The sequence below is a fragment of the Seriola aureovittata genome, chromosome 17 (genome assembly GCF_021018895.1).
Source record: "Seriola aureovittata isolate HTS-2021-v1 ecotype China chromosome 17, ASM2101889v1, whole genome shotgun sequence".
Lineage (NCBI taxonomy): Eukaryota > Metazoa > Chordata > Actinopteri > Carangiformes > Carangidae > Seriola > Seriola aureovittata.
The window spans coordinates 15,845,332-15,872,839 of NC_079380.1; the positions used below are offsets into that span (position 1 = coordinate 15,845,332).

At 39.5% G+C, this 27,508-nt stretch overlaps 3 protein-coding genes across 12 annotated transcripts; 2 read left to right on the plus strand and 1 right to left on the minus strand.

Moving 5' to 3' along the window:
* Positions 1 to 64: 64 nt before the first annotated feature.
* Positions 65 to 15,298, minus strand: rfx1a (regulatory factor X, 1a (influences HLA class II expression)). 7 transcript variants are annotated; one of them, XM_056401959.1, is made up of 18 exons: positions 13,164 to 15,298; positions 10,748 to 11,128; positions 10,114 to 10,223; positions 9,928 to 10,026; positions 9,084 to 9,181; positions 8,559 to 8,982; positions 7,640 to 7,815; positions 6,137 to 6,256; positions 5,748 to 5,881; positions 5,440 to 5,558; positions 4,920 to 5,026; positions 4,651 to 4,802; positions 3,930 to 4,027; positions 3,677 to 3,826; positions 3,301 to 3,509; positions 2,711 to 2,864; positions 2,584 to 2,629; positions 65 to 2,481 (listed from the first exon to the last, which is right to left on the minus strand). In XM_056401959.1, the coding sequence occupies exons 2-18, from the start codon at positions 11,106 to 11,108 to the stop codon at positions 2,321 to 2,323; spliced, it is 2,718 nt and encodes a 905-aa protein (XP_056257934.1). In that variant the 5' UTR covers positions 11,109 to 11,128; positions 13,164 to 15,298; the 3' UTR covers positions 65 to 2,320. The 7 variants fall into 7 exon arrangements, with proteins under 7 accessions (XP_056257934.1, XP_056257936.1, XP_056257935.1 ...); XM_056401961.1 differs by having other exon boundaries at positions 8,610 to 8,982; positions 13,164 to 15,297; XM_056401960.1 differs by having other exon boundaries at positions 7,640 to 7,821; positions 8,610 to 8,982; positions 13,164 to 15,297.
* Positions 10,195 to 16,902, plus strand: LOC130185479 (relaxin-3-like). 4 transcript variants are annotated; one of them, XM_056401967.1, is made up of 3 exons: positions 10,195 to 10,243; positions 15,362 to 15,511; positions 16,172 to 16,902. In XM_056401967.1, the coding sequence occupies exons 2-3, from the start codon at positions 15,406 to 15,408 to the stop codon at positions 16,456 to 16,458; spliced, it is 393 nt and encodes a 130-aa protein (XP_056257942.1). In that variant the 5' UTR covers positions 10,195 to 10,243; positions 15,362 to 15,405; the 3' UTR covers positions 16,459 to 16,902. The 4 variants fall into 4 exon arrangements, with proteins under 4 accessions (XP_056257942.1, XP_056257941.1, XP_056257939.1 ...); XM_056401966.1 differs by lacking the exon at positions 10,195 to 10,243 and adding an exon at positions 13,055 to 13,192; XM_056401964.1 differs by lacking the exon at positions 10,195 to 10,243 and having other exon boundaries at positions 15,352 to 15,511.
* Positions 16,903 to 18,207: 1,305 nt separating this feature from the next.
* Positions 18,208 to 26,705, plus strand: il12rb2l (interleukin 12 receptor, beta 2a, like). Its single transcript, XM_056402645.1, has 15 exons — positions 18,208 to 18,307; positions 18,741 to 18,839; positions 20,454 to 20,601; positions 20,731 to 20,882; positions 21,101 to 21,243; positions 21,807 to 21,948; positions 22,748 to 22,824; positions 22,939 to 23,158; positions 23,474 to 23,665; positions 23,871 to 23,975; positions 24,081 to 24,215; positions 24,538 to 24,696; positions 24,867 to 24,942; positions 25,126 to 25,228; positions 25,422 to 26,705. Exons 2-15 carry the CDS (start codon positions 18,767 to 18,769, stop codon positions 25,812 to 25,814), a joined length of 2,118 nt encoding a protein of 705 aa, XP_056258620.1. The 5' UTR covers positions 18,208 to 18,307; positions 18,741 to 18,766; the 3' UTR covers positions 25,815 to 26,705.
* The last annotated feature ends 803 nt before the right edge of the window (positions 26,706 to 27,508 follow it).

Consider the following 27,508-nt stretch of genomic DNA (forward strand, 5'->3'; position numbering starts at 1 on the left):
ACTGTACTGTCTCAAAACACAGCCTTCCTGACTGAGAAAATAACTCTACAACAGGGAATGCAAGTGCAATTTTAAAAATTCTTTAATTTATATCTTTAAAATTAAAAACATCTGAATTGCATTCTACCACCTCCAAAGGCACAGTCATACTTATAGCAGACCAAATTCATAAAACACTGCCACTGAACATCTTTTTTTTTCTCAATTTGTTTTGTACATAAGAAACAATGCACTATAAAAAATGACTTAACATTTTTCTTAATGGGTAAACAATGGCCATTCTATATGCTGTAGATCATTAAAAGACTGGAGTGATATGTACTCAGCTGTGGTAGCATTAGACTCCATATAAAGGATGATGTGCTGGCTTGAGGCTGGCAGTGCTCATTGAAGACATGTGCACTGCAGCTATTTAAAAGACACTGTATTTAAAAATCCAAAAATGACATGTTTGCAACAACCAATCTTGATGAACAGTGTTTAAGAATATGGATGTTTGAAGCAAAACAAAGCCATTGGCAGGAGGGCGGAAACGCAGTGAGACAGGGGAGATGAGCATCAGTGGAGGACTGTGCAGAAAGAGCAATCAGATCTCTCACTTCTCACCAAATTCTCTGAACCACGCAGAGTGGTGCGAGAAATCTGACACCTGCACCCCACCATTAAAAACACCTAAGACTTCAAAGAAAATGAAAAACATTTCAGACTAACTCTCTTGGAGTTTTAAAGACAACAGTCAATATGTGCAAAGAGGCAGGGCCTTAGCCTGTTTGTGGAAAAAGTCATCAGGTATGAAATAGGATTGATAACTGAACGTACAATCACAAATCAATAATGCACGCAAAGGTTGCTTACAATGTGTGACGACACAGCACCATACACGGCACAAGAGGTTCACTTAGTGACAACAAAATTCAAAATAGTGGATAAATATACAGTAGAATATAAGTATATCACCGTTCTTACTCAGGCACAGTCCTCCTTAAAACATAGAGAGAGAATTTAAAAACAACAGGATCTGGAATCAAAGCAAACAGGTTTGGCAAACACATGGATAAACATATTGAAATAAGGCAAGAAAATGATATGTCAAAGGAAAATGAGGCAACAGAGGAACTTGGAATGGACAGGAATGAAGCACTTTAAATATATGACACATACAGTACCTCTCTCATGGAACCAGATGTTCAATAAAAGAGAGAGGATTTTTTGCAGCAACTAATGGGAGCCCCTATTCCACAGCTGTAGCTTTATCTTTACAAGTGTGTGTAGCAGCTGCGACAGGCACTCCAAGAACACAACATTTTCTTTACAGGCGAATAAAATCAAACGGAGAATCTACACACATCTCCCGAATCAAAACCTTTGAATGCCTTAGAAAATATCTACAGAAGAAAACAGTCAACACTTGGCATGACTCACAATCACACAACCAGACACACAAATAAACATACACCATCATGGAGAAGCAATGTTCAGTCAGCTTCCAGAAGTAGGAGCAGAGCAGTGAGACCCCAGTGCTCCTACAAGCAGACAGAAAAACACACACTCTCACACACACTCTCACACACACACACACAAACAAAACAAATCCACCCATGAGTCCATCCGTCTGCTGTCATTAACAAATGTCTCTTACCTTATGAATGAATTAGTAACAACTAAATTCAGCAACCACTTACTATAAAAGGCCCACCCCTCCCTCTCCCTGTAGAAGTTACCTTTACACACACACACACATCACAGTATTGTCAAGATCACTTTGATACGGCAGTGACAATTTCAGGAGGATCTAGAGTGAGCATAACTTTCTCAATGAGGAGACAGCGAGGCTACAGGTTGCAATGCAATGAGAGAAAAAAAACAAAAAACACACGCATGCCTGGCTCTAGTTCATTTTTTACAAATCCATACAACTGAAGGTTAAAATGCTCTGTGTTTCTCTTTGCATCGAGAGAGTCTGGTTTTTGAAGCCACATCCTATTGCAATGCCAATGATTTTGTAATGAATCAATGGTGCCAACAGGTGGTTGTGCCATCCAGGCAGCAGCAGTTACTGAATGAGTGTGTGTTTTCATTGTGTGTGTGTGTTTGTGTGTGTGTGTGTGTGTTTGTGTGTGTCGTAAACAAGTGGGACAGTTACAGTATGCAGCGAGAGTGTGCACACACATTTACAAGATCTATATACAAGTGTCAAGAGTATAAATTAGTGTTTTTTTTACATTATGTGTACACGTGTGTGTGTGTGTGTGTGTGTGTGTGTGAGTGTGTTTATGATCTATGATATAATCAACCCACATCTAGCAGTGTTACTCTGTGGTTAGTTGTCAGCTGACCCGGTGGTGAAGAGGACTCTCTGGTCGGTTCTGGCCAGCTTGGCAGGAGGCTCCAGAGACTCCTCTCCTAGCACCGCCCCATCTGAGGGAAGGGACAGCTCCTGACCCTCCTCATCACTCTCGTCCTCCTCTTCCTCATCCTCTTCTGGCATAGACAAGGGTAAAGGAGTTGGTTACAAACAAAGCTTGGAACATGACCGTAGTTAGTCTGAGATACAGTAAAAAACACGGTGCAGAGTGGAAGTACCTTTGTCAGGGTCCAGCTGGTTTAAACCCCGGCCTAAACTGGCAAACTAATGGCAAGAAGGGAATGTGTTAGTGCTGTAAATATGGCTTGCATTGTTTATTTCATTTATGTGTGTGTGTAATGGTACCTCTCCCATGACAGCAATGGGGGTCTCTCCTTTAGCCTGGGCCACTCTATGCTCTATCAGGTAGTACATGTACTCGTCATACAGCAGGCGGATCAGATGAAAGGAACCAAAACTGGCTGCACTCCGCAGGGTTAGGTCCCTGATCACCATGGAACTGGAGAGCAGAGATGGTGGAAATGAGGAAATTGTGACACATATTTTCGGTTACTATATCACATCTTCTGTAACCAAAAACAGGAAGTGTTTCTCAGCGCTGTATTGTGACAAAGAATGAGTCAACTCACTGCTTATCTGTGTTCCATTTTAGTCGCTGGTTTCTTTGAATTCTTTATTTCAGCTGAAAATGTGCAATTAAACTGATGGCAATTAAACTGATGCTAAAAATGATTTTGGCTATTTTGTTACTAGGGCTGCAGCTAAACTGATTGATTGATTGCTCAGTCTACAGTAAAAAAAAAAAAAAGGTTGAAAATAGAGAGACTCATATATCAGCATAACAAATTTGTGCCATTCTGTTTCGGGATTTTAGTGACTTTAAGGTTGTGACATGAAGAAGAGAGAAAATCTTGCAGCTGACTCTCCCATCACACCTGTAAAAGGACCACTTGAGCAGGAAGAGCTTGGCGGCCTTAGGGAAGGCGGGGCTGTGCTGGTACGGCTTTAGGACCTGGGAGACCACACCATCCAGCCATGCAGCCCACTGCTCCAGGGAGTTCTGCTGCTGAAGGGTCAGCTTGAAGTCCTGCTCCAGCCGCTGGACAACCCGGTCTTCACACCGGCACACCCATGAAGCCTGCTCCTGCAAAAGGCGGACAGGATGGAGGTAACGTGTCAGTAGGAGCCAGCTGCATATGGCATTAGTTGAATCAGTAAAGGGCAGCGGGGTGATGCAACCTCAAACACTGAAATTCATGTGCAGTGGCATGAATGCTGCCAGCGCACACAGCATTCAGAGACTTAACTAACCTGGACGTTAGCAAAGTCAACGCGGTTGAGGTCAGAGAGCATCTGGTTGATCTGAGCTGTGTTCTGGAGGACAGCTCGGGCCGCCTGGGCAAGGTGGTTCAGACTGGTGTAGCGACGCAGTGTCTGAGCAAATGCATTGGCTGAAGTTACCTGAGAGAGCACAAGGAGGAGAATGATGGGTCAGACATCAAAAATATATGGCTCCGAAAACATGTTGTTCCACCAACTGCAAGCTAATACAAGAGGAGAGTACCTTGATGCGAACCATTTCCTCCGGGATGTTCATCATGGCATTGGTCAGCCAGCTCTCCAGGCTCTTGGCAAAGTTGCGGATGGCTTGAGTTAAGGCACCTTGTTGACAACAAATTTTGTTCTGGTCATTTCAGAGTAAATTTCCATTTCCTTATTCCATGAGAATGTACCGGGGTAAATGGTTATGCAACACCTGGTTCACATAGCCAAGTTTTTGCTGGATGAACAAATTTCTTGGCCATGTACTGTATATGAATAACCAGATTTCCAATGTGATTTCAATTTGCATTTGAGACAAAGACCCAGGACTTGGGAAATATTTCTGTAGCACTTGTGCAGGAGGATTAAAGGAAAGGTTCTTCCTCACAGCAGTGTACAAAGTAATTACTTTGAAGTCAGACTAAAATTGAAACTGAAACAAAAACAAATCAGTGTAAATACCAGTAAGTCAATTTCAACTGAAGAACAGTATATTGAAGAACATGTAGAACTGTTTGTTTATGTGAAATGTCAGTATTACCCCTGCTCTCTCATTCTAAATAGTTCCAGTTGATTCTTAGGCTTAAGAGGAGCTCTTAATTGGGATATTTGTATCGACATTTAGTGTGGGTATGCACATATATGCATTAATGCCAACTGGAAGCTGCATTAAATAGTTTTTCTGTGGGAGTTGGACGGTCAAGGTGTTTTACTGCATATTCATACTTATTGTAGGGTCTTACTGGGGATGGGCCTGAGGACATCAGGGATGAGGATCTCCACCAGGCCCTGGTACAGGCTGTTGTCACAATCACGGCTCCAGCGCAGCACTGGCTCATACTTGCACAGCAACACCAGGCAGGATTTAGGGAGACGCTTCTCTGACTCATCATGACTGCCAAGACACACACAGTTTCTATGAAAACAGTGCTGCTAAAGCAATAGGATAATTTCTTATTGTGTTCAGGACGGGAAATTAATTCTGAGTGTTTGCCAAGACTTAAGCACTCACACAGCCAACGTGGCATCTCCAGCCTGACTCTGGCTGAACCTCCAGAAGGTCTTCCACAGTGTTTCCACCAGGGTAAACTGCAAGTTGACCATCACATCCAGAATGGCCTGAAAGAACACACAGAAAATATCTCATACATTACTGGCTGATAATGAATGACTAAGCACATACAAATCATCAAAAGATGAGACTCTCACAATGTGAGGAAAATGAGGACAATAGGTATTACTGGACTTAACTTTTGATGTTGGCTGAGTGTTTTGAAACCCACCCCACGAAACCTCTAGTTTGTATTGTACTTGTATTGTTTGGAGAGTCCGCCTACAGTATTTGTAACTGTCTGTAGGCTGGCAATCCAAATAAAGCGTACCTGTATTGTCCTACCTTATGTAAGTTACAACTGGTCTACTTCGATTTAAACTAGAGCTCCACTGACCCAATGAAAAATGGATAGAAAGGTCAACCTCATAAACACTCAATGGGAGGCAACCAGCTAACCAGTGTCCTTTCAGTCGATTACCTCACAGTGTTCTCTGTACAGCAGCTGAAAGCTCTTTATGTGCTCCAGCTCGATGCCTTCTGGCAGAGACTTCCCCTGGAGGTCAATGTCTGGGAACTCTGGGAGAGCTCTGGATGCATCTGAAAAACAGGACATAAGAAAACTAGATACTCAGACAGAAATCAAATGAGTGAATGTATATACATATTGTATTCTCTCAATAATACTGCGCCATCATACCATTAGACTTACAAATTTTCTTTAAGTTAAATCCTTAACATCATCACCTTCATACCTGTAGGTATTTGTTCACTGTCCACTGAACTCACCAAGGAACTGCTGGTACTGCTGAACCTGGGTGCTGATGTCCACATGTCCTGACCCCTGCTGCTGTTGCTGCTGCTGGCCTGCTCCTGATGCTGTGCCATTGGTCATTCCTTCCACTTTATGCACAGGCTTCAACCTAGTTGAAACAAGGACAAGACAAAGACAATGAATGATACAGTGAAATAAAATGGCAATTCTGTCTCATCATATAAAGATATCTGGAACTGTAAGAAGAGTTCAAATAAGATATATGGGAAACATGAGTCAGTGACAAAGCTATGTGAAGGAATATGAAGGAAAGAGATTCGTGGAAAAAAAAGAAATGGTTACAGTGGTGTAATGATAGACAATCAGTGTTTGAGTGTGTGTGTAGGGACATTTACGTGTGTACCTCTGTTTCTGTGAGAAGGGCTGCTGCCTCATGGCCAGATGTTGCTGGTCTTCCATCAGACGGAGAAGAGATGAGCCTGCCTTGATCCTCAGCCCATAGTAGTGGTATTTAGAATTACCCCTGTCAAGAACAGATAAAACATGTTTAACATGAAACTGGACCTCGTATAAAAACATTTTTTTACAAAAACATTTTTTACATGAGGTCTATATAAACCTTAAGTAACTCCTCCTGTGAAGGGATTTTTCTGGTTCTAGTCTTTTCTTATTTTGTAGGCCCAAACTCCAAGAGTTCAGGTCATAAAGACCTCATAGTGTTATACAGTGGTTCACTGTTTAGCCACAATTATGACTGATAAGAGTCCAATTGGAGCCACCTTAATCCTCTGTTTTTATGGTAATCAAGGTCCTATAGATAAGTATGTGGGGATAAGCATAATTTACAGAAAACTGCCAAAATGCAGTTTCAAACAAGGGTGAGTTGGAAGTAGGGGAAAGGTAAGACAGGTAATGTGACAAAGACCAGGTTTAAGTGCTCAACAAGATCTTCATCTTCACGCATATAGGTTAAGACTACATATTAGCCTTATTTGCACAAGGTATGGAGACAAACCATGCGATGCCTAGGAATATATATGTAGGACCACCTTCGGAAAATGGTGTGGCATTACGCCAATTCACTACTGCATTGTACTGCTCATCATTTTCTCCTTGGCGTCAAGCTTTCAACAAATATTTCTGCCTGAGGCATCTCAATCTGAACTCCTGATGAATGTCATTTCTTCAGCCCATAAGAATTTCAACCACACCTCTAAAGCCACATACATAGACTTAATAAAGACTGATTTTAAAATGTATGTCTTTAATTTCATAAAAATACAATAACCAAATGTATCATATCATTTAATTAAACCAATATAACCAAACATTTCTAAAAAGTCAATCTTGCCTCCTCACTCTCCCCTCCTCTGTCAAACTCACGCACCCACACACATGCTGTCTGTCTTCATCTCTACCCACATTTCTTCCTACACTTGAACATTTTGCAACACTCTGAAGAGCTCTGTAGATTTTTTCTGGAAAAATCTTCATTGTTCTTCTGTAAGGAAACTTTGCATATATCCAATAACTGAGATCTACATGCATATGGATTATATGTATAGAGCTGGTGTCTGTGAAACGAATAGTTTGCCATATAGCTCTTTGCTGCTGACGTGCACTGCTGTGTTAGGAAGATTGTGGGGAAAAGTGTTGTCTCTGCAGTTGCAGTGCACTCTGTCTCTGTTTGCCTGCTCTCTCTGTGATGTCATGTTGATATTTAAAACTGATCATTGAGCAAGTCAGCAGAAACAAATTAGGCAGAAAAATACATTTGAAAATTTGCGCAATAGTAAGGGTGTCAATATATACCCTAGCATGTCATACAGGGAACTTGTGGGTTTGTGTGTATATTTTCTATCATGTCTTCTATACTTGAGTTTAGGTGTCTGATGACCCATCTTACCTTGTGCCCAAGCGTCGTGTGCGTAGCCCCATGAACACAGATCTAATAAGTTTCCCAAAAGAGGCAGCATTAACAGGTTCTAGTTTCTGCTCCTGGCAGTGCAGCAGATAGTGGCAGTAGAGGGTTGAACGTGGCAGACTCACTCCTTCAGCTGTCTCATAGTTGTCCAGCAACCACTGTACCTGACACGCAGGCAACGAAAAAGAGAAAACAGCTGGTGCAGTTAGCAAAGCCAATAGATACAAACACAAAAACACACCTCAACACATTGCACACATAAATATGCACACTTATTTGCAAAAACATCACACACATTTTTCAGCTTAATATTCAGAACATGCACACACATTTTTCTAATCAATAAATTACACAAACATAAAAAAAAAAAAAAAAAAAAATCCATTCTCATTTACAGTTTGTCGATCATTCACGAATGAAAACACAAATACATTTGTTTGCGTGCCGTGGCATACAACTTTGGTATGCAATGAATTAATGACCTGGAATACTGATGGGATGTTTGCCAAAACATAGTTTGTTTACCATTATCTTATGAGGTTCAATACGATCAATTTGGGATGAACAATATAATGCCGGGGCATTTCAGGCAAATTAAAAAGGCCCCTGATCACATGCACGGTAATGATATGAAAATGATGAGGTCATAGTTTTGTTTTCTTTGAGGAGGAAATCACAGTTAAAAATTCTGTATACAACAAGTTTTATTATGATCACTACAAGTATAGTATTATATAACCCACAGCTCACATTTTATGGTCCTAATACAAATCCCCACATTTTTAATTGTGCTTTCCACTTGACAAAACTCAACTATGACATCATCAGTGCGCGCCACCAAAGCATTGTGTGGATGAGAACAAAATGAGAAGAAATTCCTGCGCTTGGCGCCTCTGCATACCTTCTTGTCTGCCGACGGCACGCTACTCTCCTCGCCCTCTGTAATACTCACAGTGGCTGGAGAGGCGCGGGCGGTGTGTGAGTAGTTCTGACTGTTGCCAGTTGCCCCTCCACTGCTGCTGCCCAGCATGTAACCCCCCTGGATCACATAACTGCTTGCTGCGCCACCGTTGGTGCCTGCCCCATCCCCTGCCCCATTGGTGGTGCCACCTGTGGTCACTACTGTGGTTCCTCCCCCTGCTGCACTGGTGGGCTGGGCCACAAACATGGATACAGCCCCTGTTGTGCCAGCAGTCACAGAGACGGTTAAAGGGGTGCCAGGGGTAGAAGCCTGTGAGCCTGATGTTGGCTGACCTTCATAATACTGGGCAGCTGTCGTTTGGGTGTACAGGGGTGTGTCAGTGTAAGGAAAGGTGCTGGAGCGACTAGATAAGAAACATGGAGAGATGTGTTAGAAAATTACATCATAAAAAAGATAAAAGTTCTGTCTGGATGTGTTATAAAATTATAGACATTTTATTCTAACATGGTGCTGGTGGTGTAGTTGGTATCTCCTCCTTCCACATACTGAACTTGATTGGTGTACACGTGTTGGACTGGCACTGGTGTGAGCTGCTGCTGGACCTAAGGAGCGAGCACACACACACGCACACACACAAATCCAATAAATCCTTGCTCGCCTATTCAGCCCATATTCACTGTATCATCACTTGAGAATTCTAAAAGCTTTCACACATAGTCCCTTTACAATTCTAACTTTCTAACTTTCTTTTTAAATTTCTTTGTCAGGCAGATTCTCTGTTCCCTTAACTCTATAGTAGCAGTCTCCCTTGTGTTCCTGACCTACTTGGAAAGTGGTAGTTGTAGCCTGCAGTGGTGGCTGATCTGGGCTTGAGCTGGGGACTGCAGGGTGGGTTCCTGTCTCTTTCTCCACACGCACAGAATGCAAGAACAGTGACTGGTAATACTGAAGGAGATCCAAGGGGAAGCAGGAGGGCTTGCTGCACCAGTCTTTTATGTAGTTTGTTGATGCCCAGACTAGGCCCTCCGGCTGTCCTATCTCATCACGCACCTGCCATTCTTCTAGACTGTTTTCCCTGACTAACGCTATCACCTCTGTGGAAGGGAGGAGCTGGAAACCAGCAGAGGCAGGTTTGACCATGGTGTGATTAGTTGACTAATAATTAGCCGAAATGTGCAGTAGCTGTTAAATTTTGGATGTGTCAGAGGGCAAATGTTATCCACTTTTTGTGCTGGAAATATTGTATTCCAATAACGTGTATAAGTCAGAGATGGTACAAATGATTGTCAGACATCATATTTGACCATCGATGATGAATTGTGCTACTGTGTGTGTGTGTTTAACTTACTTCCTGGCTGATATGAACAGGCTGTAGACTAGTGACACTGAGCTGGGTTCCTGGCTCAGTCTTGGCTATCTGAGCGGTGGCCTGCACCACGGACCTCTGCTAAGATAAAGACGCTCTTTAGTTCCAGAGTCAAGGAAACATTAACTTCGTGTTGTGCTTGTGCATGTGTGAATTAATGTATATTACCTGTTGAGCTGTCTGTACCTGCTGAACAACCTGTGTTGGAACTCCTGTCTGCACCACAGCTGGAGGGGGACTAGAGTCCGACACGCTGTCACTTGAGTGAAGAGAGCCCTCTGAAGGACAAAGAGCGAATGTAAGTATCTTCACAAGCTCACAACATGATTATTTTGCTTTCATGAGGTGGATGAGATACTGCCAGTCCATTCCACCATTCAGGAAAGTTACAAACTTTTTTAGGCATGATAGTTAAAGTTGCTAACAACAAACACAGCACAAGGAATATTGTATTGAGGCAACTAATGTGTTTATTTGTTAGTGTAAAAGTAATTTAGTTACATTCAATAGAACTTTTTAATATATTAACTGATTGCCTCTTAATTTTGATAAAGTCAGGACATTTTATAATGTATAAAAAACATATTACAAAAATTATAGAAGACATTTAAAAACAATCGCTTCAATTTATAAGACATAAGTCTTTAAGCACAAGCACTCCAGTTTTATGAGGCGTACCCACTAAAATATGGATTGATTAGTAAAGTGGTGCTTCTATGCATGTATAATTGTAAAGCTCTAAATTGGTCTGGTCTATGTTAGAGTCAAAAGCATATAGTGGTATGTAATGTTCAGCCTTTACCTGTGACTGTAACAACAATGTACTGGGGAGTGCTTTGAGCATTTCCAGACTGTGTCGGGGAGCCCTGGATCTCAGCAGTTACATACTGAGTCTGAGCTGGCTGGGCCTGTGCTGTGGACTGGGCTTGACTACCAGCTGCAGGCTTCTGAGTGGTGATGGAAGTGGCTTGTTCAGTGGGAGTAGCTTGGCCTGTGGGTGTGACAACAGTGGGAGTAGCCACAGTAGTCTGAATCTCAGCAAGAAACTGAGGGGCAGTTGCTGGAGTGGAGCTGGTGTCAGGTTGCCCCGGTGTGACGGAAACACCAGCCCCCTGGGGTTGGGCTGCCGGCTGGATCTCACCTACGTAGCCTGAGGAGGCCATTACAAGAGCTGGGAATCACCCTAGGAAAAAGAACAAAGTGACTAGTTAAACATGTCTACTAAATATTAAGGATGTTCTGATTTGAATTCATCCAAGGTTGACAATTTTCCTCACAGGATCAATAAAGTCTATCTATCTGTCTATTTATCCTGAATAAATATACGGTAGTTGTTTGTTTCCAGGTTGTGGAAATGTTGGCTAGACTAATCTAATGTTATTTGATCTTTCAAGCTGCTGTATCATTCAGATAGAAACAGGCAGGGGATACAGGGTAAGAAGGATACAATACTCAATTTTGAAGAATGGAGCAGAATAAAATGTAATGAATCACAGCTTGTAGTAAAATATTATTTTCAAATGTTCAACGTTCAAAGTATCTCTATTGTCCCTTACAGGGAAATTGATTTGCAGTCAGGCTATACCTAAACACGCATGCCCAAGAACACACATAACACCAACAATGAGTATGGCATGATGGTCAGAGTAAAAGTTCATTCAACAAGGTCAAGTGCAAAATTCAAGTACACGGCCTGTGCAAATAAGCAATATTTAGACAACTGGTCTGGTATTGTAACTAGTAGTACAGAGTTATTCATTAATATTTCAGAGTAGGGAGAGCTCGTAGTTGTATAAATGCATGCGCAACACTTCAACATCAGGCCAGTAATTTTTGTTGTATTATCTCCAACAAGTGCAAGTGTAAAATAGTCATCAACAACAGATGTGGATCTGATCACAAACCCCTCCCCTCCCTTACTTTATAACATCAATCTGTGGTCAACAGTTGATATCTTGGAGACATCAGGAATATTTCTAAATTCTCATATGTAGCCTACATGCAACTTAATGAGTAACCGTGTTCTTTCTGAAAGTATTACTGTGGCTGACGTATTGGTGGTGCATCTAATGTGTGGGGGAGGAGCATTGACTGGAACAAGCATTTTGGTGTCTCATTACCTGTAATGTGATCACACAGCCTATGGTCTTTCACATATACATGAATGCCCGTGGCACAAGTAGGGAAAATCCCTTACCACATTGCATTGATACTGCAGTACATTCTGTTGGTATGGTTTGTGTAACGCACAATTATGAGAAGAACACGTACACTTTGACATTAAGTTATAAACTTCGTGTATCTTTGTCGCGGGAAAAGTTTATTATAATCCGTGCTTTCAAAACCAAATGCGTTAAATGTCAATTGGCAACAAGAAACCTTTTTACAAAGATATAGAGTGGGTCATGGAGCCAAGCAGCGAACAAACCAGCTAAACTGAACTCGGACCTACTAAGCACCTGCAAAACGCCCCTCTTCGCCACACCCCTTGGATGTTAAATGTCCGCCACCTGCCCCAGCTTTCTTAAGTTTCCATTGTGGAGAGAAAGACATTTTGCTTGCCAGTGATTGCCCTAACTCTTCCCCTGCCTCCACACTAACCCCAAAACTGTCTGAGTAGTTACTAGTTACACTTTAAACTTGACTATCCCAATCTGGCCTCCCTTTTGGGTAGTTAACGTTATGTACCCGGAGACTTGGTTTTATGTTGACTCGGCTATTGGAAAAAGCATAATGCGTTGAACCGCCATAGACTGCACGTAAAATACCGTTAAAAAGACGAGTGTCCGTTACTAGTAACTCGTTCCGCTAGCTGTAAGCAGTTGCGAGCACAAGTCTGTCGTGACAGCACTGATGCTAGCTACCTAGCAAGGTAACACTGGCAGCAAGCTAACTGGTCTCTACAACAACCGCCATTTTGTACCTTTTGCATTTGACATCGCCATAACAACGGCCTGCCTGAGTATGCATCTGTGGCTGCGTCGTCATGGCAGGCACAATCCACTGTCACTCGAATGAGAAGCGGGCACAAACCACCCCATTCAAGAAACGGACTCGACTGATTATCAGTACGACTGCTAGCTTGCAGGCTAACCTCAGCTAACACTGGGAGCCAGTTGCCTGTTATGGCTACTGAAACAACAAGGGAAAAAGCAATAGCACAATTCAGCTGAATCATTAGTGGACATAAATTATTTCCTCAACGTTAAGAGCTTCACCTCTAGTTCCACGTGTGTATTTCCCCACGGTAAAATATCTTCTTTAATTTTTACGGCGGATTCAGTTGTTGTTGTTGTTGATTCTCGTTGCTGGGTTCTTGTCGCCAGGGCTACCGTGGCTATGGCGCTTCGTCCTCACCAGGGCAACTGTTGCTACCCACCCGCTCCCTTCCCTCCCCCTTCGTTGATCTGATTGGCTGAGCGAAGCCAAATTGTCTTAAAGGCACAGGGACAGCAATTTTTTTTACTACAAAGCCTCCCACGCCCATTTGTGGAAAATCCCTGTCTATCATCAAACAGTTTTTGCAACTGCGGTGGATGTTATTCCAGTGAAAGTAATAATGATTGATAGTATCACAGTAACTTTATCTAAAATGTAAAATAGAGTGGTTATAGCCAATACAGTTTGTGCATATGTGCTACCATTTGTCTTTGGTGAAGACCATGGGGTGATGGCATATCAATGTGGTACAGATTGATACACTAAAACCGAATTTAGTCAGCGAATGGTTTCAGGGTCCTGTAGTTTGACCTTTATGAGATAATAAACACTATAATGCAAATTCTTGTGACAGTTTGTGTTTAAGTAATTCTTTTATTCCTTTGTTCTGTAGAGTTATTGTACAAATGTGTTGGACTCACACCCACTTTCTCTCAGAACGATTTGAAAGTAAAACTACATTTACTTCTAGTTCCAGCATTGCAAACAAACCAATGTTCTCATTATCATTATTGTTCAACATTATAGGATAATAAAAATAAAATAAAAAAACAGCCCAATTACAGCTATAGCCCAGGCTAGCCAGTTGGCAAACCCTAAGTCAGTTTTTATAGCTATGCAGCCATTACAGAATAAAATACAGTATAAATGCTATCATCTGTGTATTGAAACAAAACAAGCAAAAACAAATAATACAATATGTGGGACCAAAATATACAGTTTCATCTACAATGTTAATTGTCCATAAAACAAACATTTATAAAAAAGTATGGTCCATAGCATTTTGATATTGCTCCCATAACCTCCACAGGTCACTTCTATGACACTGTGTTAATCTCTGTCAGGGTGGACACCCCCCTAAAATGCCATTTTGTTTGCTTTTTATCATCACATTAATTACAAATTCATCATCCCCATTGTAATTTCCTAAACGAGCGACCTTTGGCTATGTGGATACACAGATAAAAATGTGTTTTATTTTAGTCTGACTCATAATAAGACTTCTATGTTATCTGACTTTGAAAATGTCACTGGTTCTGTCTCAGTCCTCCCAGTTCACCTTTTGGCAAAGAGATGACAGAATAAGCAATTTCCAAGAGAAAAGGAAAATGTTACATATGGAAGTTGCACAGGGTCGTGTGTGGAATAAAAATGGCAATGCTGATGTAAATATTTGTGATATCAGCTTTAATGGCCTAATATATCCCTGTAGTGGTGTAAGCGAGTGTAAAGTCTTCTTATCAGTGGAATTCATGGCAATATGCGTAATTAGGCCTGAATGATTTATTTCATGTGTTAAGGCAATGTCAGTTCACCATGTTTTATTTTTATTTTTGAAAGAAGTACCTGTTCATGATGCATCCCTTCTTTTAGGACTCAGTGGCTTTTTGTGTTGAGTATCCCTAAGCTACTCATTCCCTATGAGAAACACACAGATGGAGAAAGAATTGTAATTGGTCAGTATGCTAAAAGTTTAATTCTTTCAAAGTGTCACATCATTTGCCTTTGTTTGACATTTTTAACCTCAATGTGCTTCCCATATCCGCAATCACTTCATGACCAATGGCTGTACAATGTTTTACATATTAAATGTAAGTGAGATCTGATGAAGTCATTATATTCAGGGACACTGAAGGTGTCAAAAGTGCTTCACATGCTGAGATACTATTAGATCATAGAGGCCTTTGACATATTCATTAATTATGCCACCTTTGCTCCGCTTTTTGTCTCCATAAAGGTCTCTGACTGTATCTCTCTTTCAAATCTGTTCTTCTCTCAGAGAAGGCTTGCGTGCGCAGTATGTATGTCTCCCTTGCAGGGCTCCAAACCCCTTTATAAACCACGCCTGGGTCACCTAGAGAGGCATAGCTCTTGCAAACACGGAGACAGAAAGCTAAGTGTCGCTCAAAGCAAATAATCAACTGTAATTTTAACTACTTTTTGCTTGCTTTATTTCATTGCGGTACTATGTGGAAAGCTACAGTACTGGCTGTGTGTCTGCTGGTGGCTGGGGTTCAGCCCATGGAGGACCCAACATATGGGGTGAAGCTCTGTGGCCGTGAGTTCATCCGAGCAGTCATCTTCACTTGTGGGGGCTCACGATGGAGACGGTCACTCAAGAGCACAGGTGAGACTGAACGTGCTACATCTTCACCATTATTAACCTTGTGATGTCTTTTATCTGCATCTTTTATGATTTCATCTATTACTTATGTATATTTTAATATGTTGACTAAAACATATCCATTCATTGTATGAGATGCACTTTTCCTCCAATTTGTGATGTTGTGATAATCACTGAAATTTCTGGATCCCTGTGAATTAACTGTATGTCCACAATGAAGTTTCTATTGTTACTTTCTAATGCTCATTTGTGATTGTGTGCAATTGTGATAACTTCAATGGAGGGAGAAGGAAATCATATGAATGACAGTTATTGTACTAATTATATTTTCATTGAATGTTCACTTTGTTTAGTGTAGTTGGCCTAGTCAGTGTTAATGGATAATCTAAATCAGATACACTATATTGAGCTATGTACTGATAAAACACCCGCCGCCCAAATGTTTATTTGAGCCTTTGACCCTGCCATAAGTTGTATGTTACATTCTATTGGCTGTAAACCAAGTAAATGTGGCATTTTTGCTGTCACTCCCTCCATCATGCCATCATCAGCAATTCTTTTAATAACAATGCAGATAATGAAAAGAAAGAACTGTTATTGACTTGCTGGGTATAAGAGACAAGCGTGGGTATTCTCTAATGCTGCTTTTATCCATTACGGCAGCAGATGTTTCAGAGGACCCATTTAGCTCCCGTCAGGATGAGTCCTCAGAGGGCTTGAGTCACAATTCGGTGGTGGAGAGTCTTCTCCAAAGAAACAGAGATCTAAGCTTCACATCTAGAGACAACCAGGAGGGAGTATTTAGCAGGCCGACCCGTTCTTTCATCACTGAGGAGATCCTAGAAGCCCTGCGCAAGGCTGACCGCAAAGGCCGGGATGTGGTGGTGGGTCTGTCCAATGCCTGCTGCAAGTGGGGCTGCAGCAAGAGTGAGATCAGCTCCCTTTGCTGAGAGTTGACCTTCGCCATCTGAGTGGATACACCGGCAGGCATATTATATACATTATTACACAAACAGACATATAAATACATACACACTTACAGTGGTTTTTCCAATTCTCATGAATTTTAGGTTGTTTTGTATGATTTTATGTCCAGTGTCTTTCAGTTAACTCATGACATGAGTTTGAAATGTTGTTTTATGTTTTAATATCTATGAAGTGTATGGAAAGGGCTGCCATGTGCTCAAAATGTTTATATATTTCTGTTAAGAAAATGCATTCCAGGCTTTGTAATGAGCAGCCTTAAGTATTCAATCTTGAGCCAAGCTGTTTTGTCCTTACCAACCACTATCAAACAGATGATAATAATTTTATTTATTTATTTATCCATTTTGCATTGACATCTGAATTGTGCACCTGAGAACTCAAGGGAATAAAATGCTTTGTTAACAATATTTGACAGCAGCATAAAAAATCACTAATGTCTAATAATGTCTCATCTTGTTTGTAAGTTATAAGTACTTTGTTGGAATTTTTTATTTGTTTCACAGCACACAGCTATATGGTTTAATGATGTATCTTCTTTTCTAAATTAAGTCTTACTTTCCCTAAAATCTTCTGCCCTTGCATTTTTTGTATTTGATAGATCATCTATAACAACATATTTTTAGACAGAGAAATTCTCAGGGGTAGAGGAAGTATTTAGATCCTTTACTTAAGTGAAAATACCACTACATTAATGCAAAATTAATCCATTACAAGTATAAGTTTTACAATCAAAATACAACTTGAATAAAAGTACAGAAGTATAATAAGCAAAATGTAGTTCAAGTATCAAAAGATCTTCATCTTTATAATAATGACCCCTGCTAACTAATATAATAGATACTATTATATATTACATATATATATATATATATATATTATTGATAGATTGTTAATACTGATGCCTCAATGTGTAATCAACATATTACTGTTGCAGCTGCTTGGGTTGGAGCTAATTTTAACAATATACAGTTAGGTATTTTAGTTCAGTGACTCCCAACCTTGGGGCTAAGCCCCATCCTGAGGGTCACAAGATTGATCTGAGGGGTCTTGATGATGATGATGGAGTGTAGAAAAAAAGTTCTACTTGACAAATATACAAATGTTAAAACAATCATGGCCAGATGACTGGTTTGGAGCATCTCCATCAAGACATGGGTGCTGAATCAGTTGGTAAGACAAACCACAAACAAGAGACAGGGTGTTGGGGACTTTGCTGGAACAAGTCTGAAGAACTTCTTATGGGACTTAAACAATCTGCTTCTAACATAACAACAACTAGATACCAGGTCTTAGTGATTATTTGATTTTCTGTGAATCAGCTGGTCAATTTATCAACTGATCATTTCAGCTCTGTGCTGGGTGGCTACTGGGTGTTATGGGAAATAATGAAAATGCCAGGTAAAGTGAAATTAAATACGACCCCAACAATGTATATTTCAGTGAAGTAGTTAATTAAATGTACTGATGGGTTACATTTATCCATCATATAAACAGTAAGTTTGAACAAAATGTTGTTTGAGTGAAGATACTCGGGCCAATTGTCACGAGCACGTTTCTAAACTTGCAGCAACCCGTGCGCAGGAAGCGTGTCAAACCGCGTTGAGTGAAATAGGGTACAAGTGAATTCTAATCCTTTGTGTGTGTTAACGTGGGCGCGCACTTGTATTTTACGTCACTGGCAATTCCAGAAATGGGCGGGGTTACCGGCTAACAGAACGTACAAGTTCGACTCCACAACAAAGTTTTTCAGGCATCTGTGCTTTATACCGCAACAAAATGAACAACTGGCATCTCAGTGTGTCTCATAATGAGGTAAATCATTTATAATTAATAACTACTATGAGTTAGCTAATATTGAAGATCAAAAGAGCTTGCTGTAATTTAAAAAAGAACAATATTCAGGTACTAACTCCGGATTCTGCCACTTTTCACTTATACGGAGTATTTGGACCGTTCACATCAAAATGCTTGCACGTATTAGCTCGATACCACATTGATTTGAATAATAATTTAATTTATGAGAAAATATACAGTAACATGAATGTTTATGGCAGATAGTCTGTCGGTTTGCCAAACTGCAGAGTATCGACGCCGACTACACATTTTCTTACACTTCACTGTATTTACGGTTTTAAAAACACTAACAACGTGCCTGCTTTGAAGAATGTAGCTGAAACAGGCTATAGCTCATGTGGTTACATATACATTTTCTTTGTGTATATATGTTTATTTGTGTTTTCCACAGGCACTAGAGGCCAGGGTCCTGATGTAATGGCTACACTAAGGACAAGGTGGCTTCTGTCCATGTTGCTGGTCAACCTACCAAATTGTTGTACTCCCACAGGTAGTCTTATCCAAGGTTCTCATATTACTCACATTATGTTTGAATACAATTGTGCTTATTTTTACGTGCCTGTACTTTTTCTCTCTCTTTCTCCCTCTCTCTCTCTCTCTCACTCTCTCTCTCTCTCTGTCTGTGTGTTTCAATTTAACGCTACTTCACACTCCAATGCATTCAGAGAAAAACATTGGCCCTCTTCTTAATCTTTCTTACTATTCTTACTTAGAGTAAGATTTTACAGACAAAATATGTCCAATTAGCTCAATTACAAATGATGCCTATAAGGTAATGCAATATAAAGGAGTATGTCTAACATATATATATATATATATATATATATATAATATATATATATATATATATATATATATCATACTGACACTAAAAACTTTGTGTTTTTAAAACAGACACAGACTATAATAAAGAATGGGCTGAGGGTTTTATGTACAGCACATGTTTTGCTTTCACTGAAAGCATTACATCGAGTGTAAACTGTTTTGATAAAAGATGGTTTGGGCCACATGCAGGTCTTATGCCTATGTGTTTATAGACTGATTATTTTAACATTAATATCTTTACTGAAGAGGAAGTGGTGACGAAGGAAAGGTGCAGTTATTTGGACCCAGACTGATCAAAGTGCTCATTTCCTGTTACTGTTACCAACAGTGTGCTTCCCTGCAATGTGTTGCATACACACATCAATTGATCACCGCTAAAAGCTCACACGGTTACAAGAAATGGGTGAAGGTGAACAGGTCTTGTGATGAACAAGAAAAAAAGGTGTGCTTTGCAGGGATTGGCAGATACATGTATGAGTTAGTAGGACTCTGCATTTTTCTTGTGGTTACTTATGTGGTTTCTTTATATCTGTTGCTTTCTAGCTCTTTTCATGTCTTTCATCTTCTCTAGTCACTGCCTCTCTCTTTTTGTCTCTTTATTTTGACAATTAAATGTATCTTACTAAAACAGTAATGAATATTCAAAGGAATTTTACATTTCATTTGCACAAGTAAAACAGCCAAAAATTGACAGTAGATTCACAAAGGAGTTTTTAACTTATGAGCTTCAGAGAAATTTTCTAGCAGATTCTAGCAGCAAAGTGTAGTATTTATTTTGTTTTCTTGAGGCCATTTACATGCATCTGCTATGACACATGGTGGTTGAATTTTGGATTAAACATTTCAGTATGTGCCATTGCCAATAACTTCACAAATCTTTTCCTACTATGGGAGCCAGTGGATCTGCATGTATTGTTTTTGGATAGTACAACAGACTTTTTAAGAGCTCTTTATACAATATGCCAAGTGGTGTTTTAATTCAGACTGTCTTCAGATGTCATGGTTATAGAGTAAAACACTACATTGCCAGTTTATTAGGTACAACTACCTAAAACTAACATAGTCCAATACCACAGTCTTGCAATAAATGCTACCTTCATAAAATTCATAATGCTCAGTTTTTGTTGAAACTGTCTTTGTCACAAGATAATGTCTCCATTTATTTTTTTGAATGAGTTTTGAAATAATATGATTATGATGATTAATCTGTTAATCATTATAATCATATTATTAATTATTAATCACTTTTATTTTTATCACTTACTATCTGTTTCTCCAGATCCTCCTACTCATCCCTCTCTCCCTGAGTGCTATTTCCCATGTGATGAGGAAAGCTGTAATGTAGATATCCACTGTGCTTGGGATCCAGGGCCGGACCCTCATTTCACCACAAACTACAGCCTGCACTGGGAGCCAGCAATCAGCAAGTAATCACAACCATAAATATTCCTTGTTTTAGCCATATGATATCATTAAAGTGTTGATTACAATAATCTGATAATCTGGTTTAGTTTTATCCATCTTATCATGTTTTCATGTTTTGTCTTGTCCTCCAGGGGCGGGTATGTGAACAGTCAGACGAGTTCGAGTGCAGTAATCGTTCGTGAAGACTTTGCCAACCACGGAAAGATTCGTGTTTGGGTTAAGGCTGAGAACCTTCATGGTTCCTTCACGTCTCCTGTAGTTGACCTCAACATAGCAGATATCAGTGAGTCAGTCCTCCAAATTCTCATTCATGAGTACGGACACCACCACCAAAGACAATAATAATAATGATGAATATAATAGGAGTACTTGAGGCCCTTTTGACTAGCAGAATCAGAACCTGTTTGAGTGAAAAAGTTGGTACAGACTTGTAATTTATCTTCCAATTATTGATTTTGATTTTCAAAGTAAATTGTTTTGTGTATGTGTTTCTGTCTCTAGACAAGCCACCACCTCCTAACATCAAACTGAGGCAGCAGAAGTCAATAGAGATTGAGTGGCATTCCTTCTGTGATGAACTGGGGTTCTCTGAGGGAGTCTGTTATGTCCGGAATCGGATTGAGGCAGACCGAGTTTGGCTTGAGGTGTCTTTTCTTTTGATTTTGTCTTGCCTCTTTTACTTCTCTCAGTACTAGTGCAGTGCCTGTTCAAAATGTACTTATCTCATTGATAGTTCAATATCCTATTCAGTGATTTAATCATCATCATCATCATCATCATCATCATCATGTCACTTCTGGTTATTTTAGAGGCTGTAATTTGTGGTGCTGTTGAACTCTACTGGGTTATACTGAGAGGTGTTCCTAATATTTTCTCAAACCCATTTATATGAATTATGGTTGACAAAATATTTGGAAACCTCTTAATATAACCCAGGACAGTTCAACAACACCACAAAATCCAAAATAACCATTAAAACAAATCGACACCCAGATTCAATAAAAACTGAACATTATAATGCTCATGAAGGAAGGACAGTTGTATTGGATCGACCACACTGTGTGATGGAGTATGCTGACAGTGAGGGGACAGGGAATGGATCTAAGTCCTGAAAAAAGTTCAAAGAAAAACTGTATATTATTAACTGTGACTAAAACTGTGTCCACTGAATGCATGTTCAATCTCCTTCTTTTCCTCTTCTACACAGTATGACAGTGGACTCCTTCGCATGCATATGATTGAAAGTCCCCAGCCTTGCACAATCTATGAAATTCAAGTTCGCTGTGCCTGTGCAACAGGCTTAATAAGTGACTGGAGTACAATCCACAGAATAAAGAGCACGGAAACAGGTGAGTCCTCATTTGAGAAGTTTATATTATAGTTTCTTTCTTGTTTTTAGTCATTCTTTTTAATTGTTGAATAGTTTAACATTTTAGGCTTGATCAATATCACCCTCACAGCTGTACAATAAATATGAAAGTTGAGACTGCAGCCATTAATCTTATCTTAGCATGAAGACAGGAAACAGGGGTGTTACAACCCTGCGGATATCTAGGAGCATGGGAAGCAACATAAGTCGATTGATCTGGCAAGCAAAGCTTTTTTTGTTCAGACAGCCAAAAATTCAAATGTAAGGTAAAAAATGCAAACTCTTTGGTCAATAACCAAATAACAGAAAGAGAACACAGAGAGGAGGCCAGGAGCAAAGGGAAGGGAAGTGACTGGCACCAAATCATAAAGCAAACAAAATCACAGCCGCCTCTGGCGCCTTCACAATGTGGCTTTTATCATGTTTCACAATTAGTCAGGAGGCTGGGGATTGGTGGTTAGGGCACAAAAAACACAGGAGCAGGGACCAGCTGAAAGAGCGTGCTCCAGCATAAGTGGGAGGTCCTGGGGTGCACAGAGTAGACGGAGGTGGTATCCCCCCTTGACAAGCGGATGATGTCAAACAGACCTAATGAACAGAAATGACAGCTCCACAAGCAAAACAGCAAAATCTAACACGAGAAGACTATCACCCATGACAGGGGAAAGCAGCTAGCCTGGCTCTGATTAAGGTTACAAAATCCACCTATCAACACCTCTATGGCTCACTAAATAACCATTTTCTCTACTAAAACAAAACATCTTTTACCTCTTGTTCAGACCCTCTTGGAAAGCCAGATATATGGTGGGATTGTGGGACATCTCCTGCAAGCTTTAACTGTGCTCTGACCTGGAAGGTAGGTAAACAAGTTATCCACAATCGTTATTAACTGATTACAAATAATGAACCAGGATCTCACTTTATGTAGACTCATCCATTGCTGCCATCTACCTGTCTTTATTTCATCCAGAACCTTGCTGCATCTCAGGCATGCAGTGTTCTGGGATATACAGTTACTCGGTTTTACAACAACGGCACAACTGTGTCTATAACTGTGGAAAGCGGCGGATTGTGCAATAAAATGCAATGCCACCTCAACACTTCTCTGAAGGATGTGTCATCGTTCAATGTGTCAGCCTTCAACACTTATGGTGCCACAGAGCCTTCTCATCTAGTTATGCCAGTACCAGGTATAAGTTGCCCCCACTTTCATATAAGTATTCATACTTCCTAAGGCTTAAAGTAGCTCCTAACTGGCTGAATTAGGAGGATTCCAAGTAGATATAAGACACCTTGTGAATACAACCCCAGACCTTGTGCTGTGATGTTTAATATGCACTTTATTAAAAATAAAAAAACTTACTATTAAAACTTAAAAATTATAGTTATGGTTATAGCCACTGTTTGAAAGTTACTGTTCTGTCTCGAAAATGATGTTACAACAATTTTACAATTATACTTTTACTGTGTCTCAGCAGAACTAACAAAGCATTTGTCTTTCTTAGGTAAAGAGAAAAATGAACAAGTTATTCAACTCAACATGAATGAAGTGAACCTCACAGTGTCCTGGGATCTGCCCTCTCAGCACACTGACAACCTGAAGGAATATGTGGTGCAGTACAAACAAGCAGGGTGTCCTACAGGCAAAGGATTTGATTGGATCAAAGTGAAGAAAAACCAAACAGTATTTTTTAAAGGTCTGTTTGATTAGGATACTTTCTTTTTTAGCAATAACTGGAATAATTGGAAATGATTACACACTTAATACATTTTGAGCTTGAAAAGTGAATTCTTAAAAATGTCAAGGACTCTAAACAAATGCGTTTTATGTTAAAGGAGGTGTACTTGTGCTGGCTATTTTCAGAGTGTCTGTTCTACTCTGGTGTGTGTCTCCACCTACAGGTCCATTTAAAAAGGTCACACCCTTCCAAGTGTCACTGTTCTCAGTATCACACAGTCTGGAAGTCCATCACCTCTCATCAGTTATTGGATATTCTCTTGAAGGAAGTAAGTTTTAATGCATTGTTTTTGGCCAGCTAAATTTCACATCTCTTCATGTTAAATGGAAGATAAACTTGTAATTGTCATGTTCCTTTCTCAATCGCTTTTCAGCTCCCTCCAGAGTGCGATCATTTAAGGTGTTTCCCGTTGCTCCAACTCAAGTGAAACTGAGTTGGGAGCCTGTTCCCCTGTTCGAGCGGAATGGGGTGATCCAATACTACCAAATAAGATTAAACAGACAAAATGGTACACACTGTCACAATATATATTACAGTTGTAGTAATAAGTAAAGGGGGGGGGGGGGAATTGAAATATATATATATATATATATATATATATATATAAACATACTTATACTATATATACACACACACACATCTATATATAGATGTATATATGTATATATATATATTCATATATATGTGTGTGTGTGTATATATATATATATATATATATGTATATGTATATGTACTTAGAAAGCTAAAGTAATATTCAAGTTAGTTGGTTCCATCTCTGCCAGCTATTCTCTAAATACTCAAACTCACTCCAAACAATTTGTTTCTCCTAGTTTACAATGTCAGTGCCACACAGCATGAAAATAAGAATTTTGAGCTGAAGCATCTGAGTCCAGGCCAGGAATACGAGGTGTCGATAAGAGCTGTGACTGTAGCCGGGCCTGGAGCAAATGTCACCACAAAGTTCAAAACTGAACAGGATGAAAATTTTGGTATTGCATCACATGTCAACTCTTTCCTTTTTGACTGTATTTGCACTTAGTATGAGATGTATGATAAAATATTATAAGAGTTTCTAAGAGATGTAAGAAGTGTTTTAATCATATTAATCATATTGACACATTCAGTGGTTTATCTCTCTAATTTCTCTCTCTTTTCTCAGTGCATTTGATACCAGCCGTGCTTGTACCATCTTTGGTGTTTCTGTTGGTTGTAATATGCATTCTTGTTTTACTCTGGTGAGATAATCATCTTCAACAACTTATCTTTGACTTGTATTTCTGAATATCTATTCTCTTACCTTTGTCTCATCCATTGGCGTGGTACATCACAAGATTACATTTTAAATTAATCTTCATCATTCTGTAGAGTTTGTGAGATTGTGAAGAGTGTCTGTCTTATGTCATTTTACTCTGTCTTAGTTGTTGTCGTGGAGAGAAAGTGTGTCCACTGGTGACTTCATGTTTCTGTGAGAAAGTGCCAGATCCCAGCAATAGTCACATCTTCAGACAGATGAAGCACCAGGTGAGAGACTTACTGAAATTATAGGATTTTTTTGCCCTTTGTGAGCCTTGGTCTTATCTAAGAACAGGGTTTACATTAAATGTTGAGCCTGAATAATGCCATTATTTTGCTATTTCACCAGTCATTGCTTAACCTGTTTATAAGTTTCTTACCGTGTGCTACCAAAATGTGTCTGTGTGTGACCTCCCTGCAGATAAATGACTCCTTGGCTTGGATCTGTATCCCCGTCAATGAACAACATCCCAATATCTCTATGTTGGAGGTTGTTGAAATCCAGCCCGGGGCTTTCATGTCCTCCCCGGAGAAAACCTCTGACACTGATGGATTAACAAGGCCAATTCTGAGAGATGGCTGCTCACAGATGGACTGCCAAGATGATCAGAGTGAGAATGCTGTCTTAAAGCAAGGTGGCAGGACAGACCACAGATATGGAAGAAAGGAGTACAGCAAAATGGTAGACTCTGATGAGGAGAGGGACAAGGAGGAGGACAGGGATGATTGTTGGAGCTCATCAGATGAAGAACAGCTTACATCAGGTTATGAAAAGCACTTCATGCCCACTGCTTCGGAAATACTGGAAGCTTGATGATGTCTCAACATTGGCTCATGGACATTCAACTCAGGTGTATGTTGTTTTTTTATGTGCAGAAAATGTTCAATGTGGAAATGTGATTTTAGATGATGACTCTCTGGGCAGGCATTCTGTAGCCTTTCTCTGCAGGACCCTGGAGGCTGGACTCAGGTGATTAGAGAAATTTGCCTAGTAAAACTCATGACCTGTCAGCCAGTCCCTTTCTCTACCCTTGCTTCCACCTTTTGCATTATTTTTATTTTAGTAGGCCTATTTGGTTTGATTACATTTTCGTTTCTCCATTTGGTGTTCACTTTGGTTTAATTTTTACTTTTTCTATTTCAATTACAACTTATGTGTAGTCCCCCGTGTTGAACCTGGTTGTGGAAATATAAAGCAACTATCAAACAATTTGATGTAATTTAATTTTAACTTAATTTCAGTCAGGTGTCATCAGGAAATGTTGAATGAATGCCCAGTCCCGGGGCATTCATTTGAGTAGCAGCAGAGTTTCTGACCTATTTAATTTGACCTCACGTTGAAAACACAGCAATGCCAGTGGAATATGTTTCAGTTTTTACTGGTACAGTAACGGCACAGTTCCAACACAATCATCACACAGCCATGATGTTAGGTATTACACATAATAACAAAACACATAAACCGACAATACATAGCAGACATCACTTAATCCAACAGCATGTGGCATATACAGAACAACCCAATAGTGTCAATGAAGGTGCATATAGAGTTCTTTACTAAAAACAGTGTTGAAATGCATTTGTAAGATACACTCTTGCAAAATATCAGCAATAAAAATTACATGATCATCTGAACACCTTGTAAGCTAATAACTATATTTATAAAATGTAAAAAATAAAATAATAAAAAGAAATACATAAAAAATGTGAATCATTTTTAATTAATCTTGTGAATTTTTAGGCCACAAATTTCACTTGATATTTGATTTAGACAAAACTAATAAAAAAGAACCATAGACATCTATTAAGTAGTAATTATCTTATTAATTTATATGGTGCATTTCAAACTTTAAGATACTGTAATGTGACTGACGAACCTCAACTTTATTTTGCGGTACGTGTATACTAGGCATTACAGTAAGGGCGTGCAAGAACTGATTTCAAAATAAAAAGCGATCTTCCAGTGTATCTGATTTCACATCCATTCAGTCAATCAATAATGAATAAATAATCAAACAAATAAATAACGAAAATACGTAAAATACATAACTTACAAGAAATAATGAAATATTAAGTATTAGATAGAAATAACATTGATAAAAAATAACTACTGCCTAAAAACTTAAAATTGAGGCTTTGTCATTTATGTTGTGTGAATAATTTGTCAAACCTAATAATAAAGAATTCATTTCCAAAAGAGCAAGATAGAATGGTAACAGTAGAAACTAATACGAAATGGGTTTAAAGGCAAGTGAAATAATGACATGCAGCCTTTATTCCAATTAAAAACAACTTAAAGGAGTTTCTCTTGTGACATTGAGTTTTGTATTGTCTGAGGGGCACTCTGATGTGCTGTACTATTGGTTTATGAAATGTACTAACGGTTTACTGACTGACTGAATGTGAGATCACGTTCACCGGAATATAGCATTTTATTTTGAAGTCAGTTCTGGCATACGCCTACCGTAATGCCTAGTATAAACACGTACCGCAAAAAATAGTACTTGA

Coding starts and splice junctions, on each gene's coding strand:
- rfx1a (XM_056401956.1), bottom strand. CDS start 11,108: ATGGCCTCCTCAGGCTACGTAGGTGAGATCCAGCCGGCAGCCCAACCC. Junction 6,257..7,639: donor ACACGACGCTTGGGCACAAG/GTAAGATGGGTC, acceptor TGTTCTTGACAG/GGGTAATTCTAAATACCACT. Junction 5,559..5,747: donor GCAGTACCAGCAGTTCCTTG/GTGAGTTCAGTG, acceptor CCTGTTTTTCAG/ATGCATCCAGAGCTCTCCCA.
- LOC130185479 (XM_056401964.1), top strand. CDS start 15,352: ATGTGGAAAGCTACAGTACTGGCTGTGTGTCTGCTGGTGGCTGGGGTT. Junction 15,512..16,171: donor ACGGTCACTCAAGAGCACAG/GTGAGACTGAAC, acceptor CCATTACGGCAG/CAGATGTTTCAGAGGACCCA.
- il12rb2l (XM_056402645.1), top strand. CDS start 18,767: ATGGCTACACTAAGGACAAGGTGGCTTCTGTCCATGTTGCTGGTCAAC. Junction 20,602..20,730: donor TGGGAGCCAGCAATCAGCAA/GTAATCACAACC, acceptor CTTGTCCTCCAG/GGGCGGGTATGTGAACAGTC. Junction 25,229..25,421: donor TCAGACAGATGAAGCACCAG/GTGAGAGACTTA, acceptor ACCTCCCTGCAG/ATAAATGACTCCTTGGCTTG.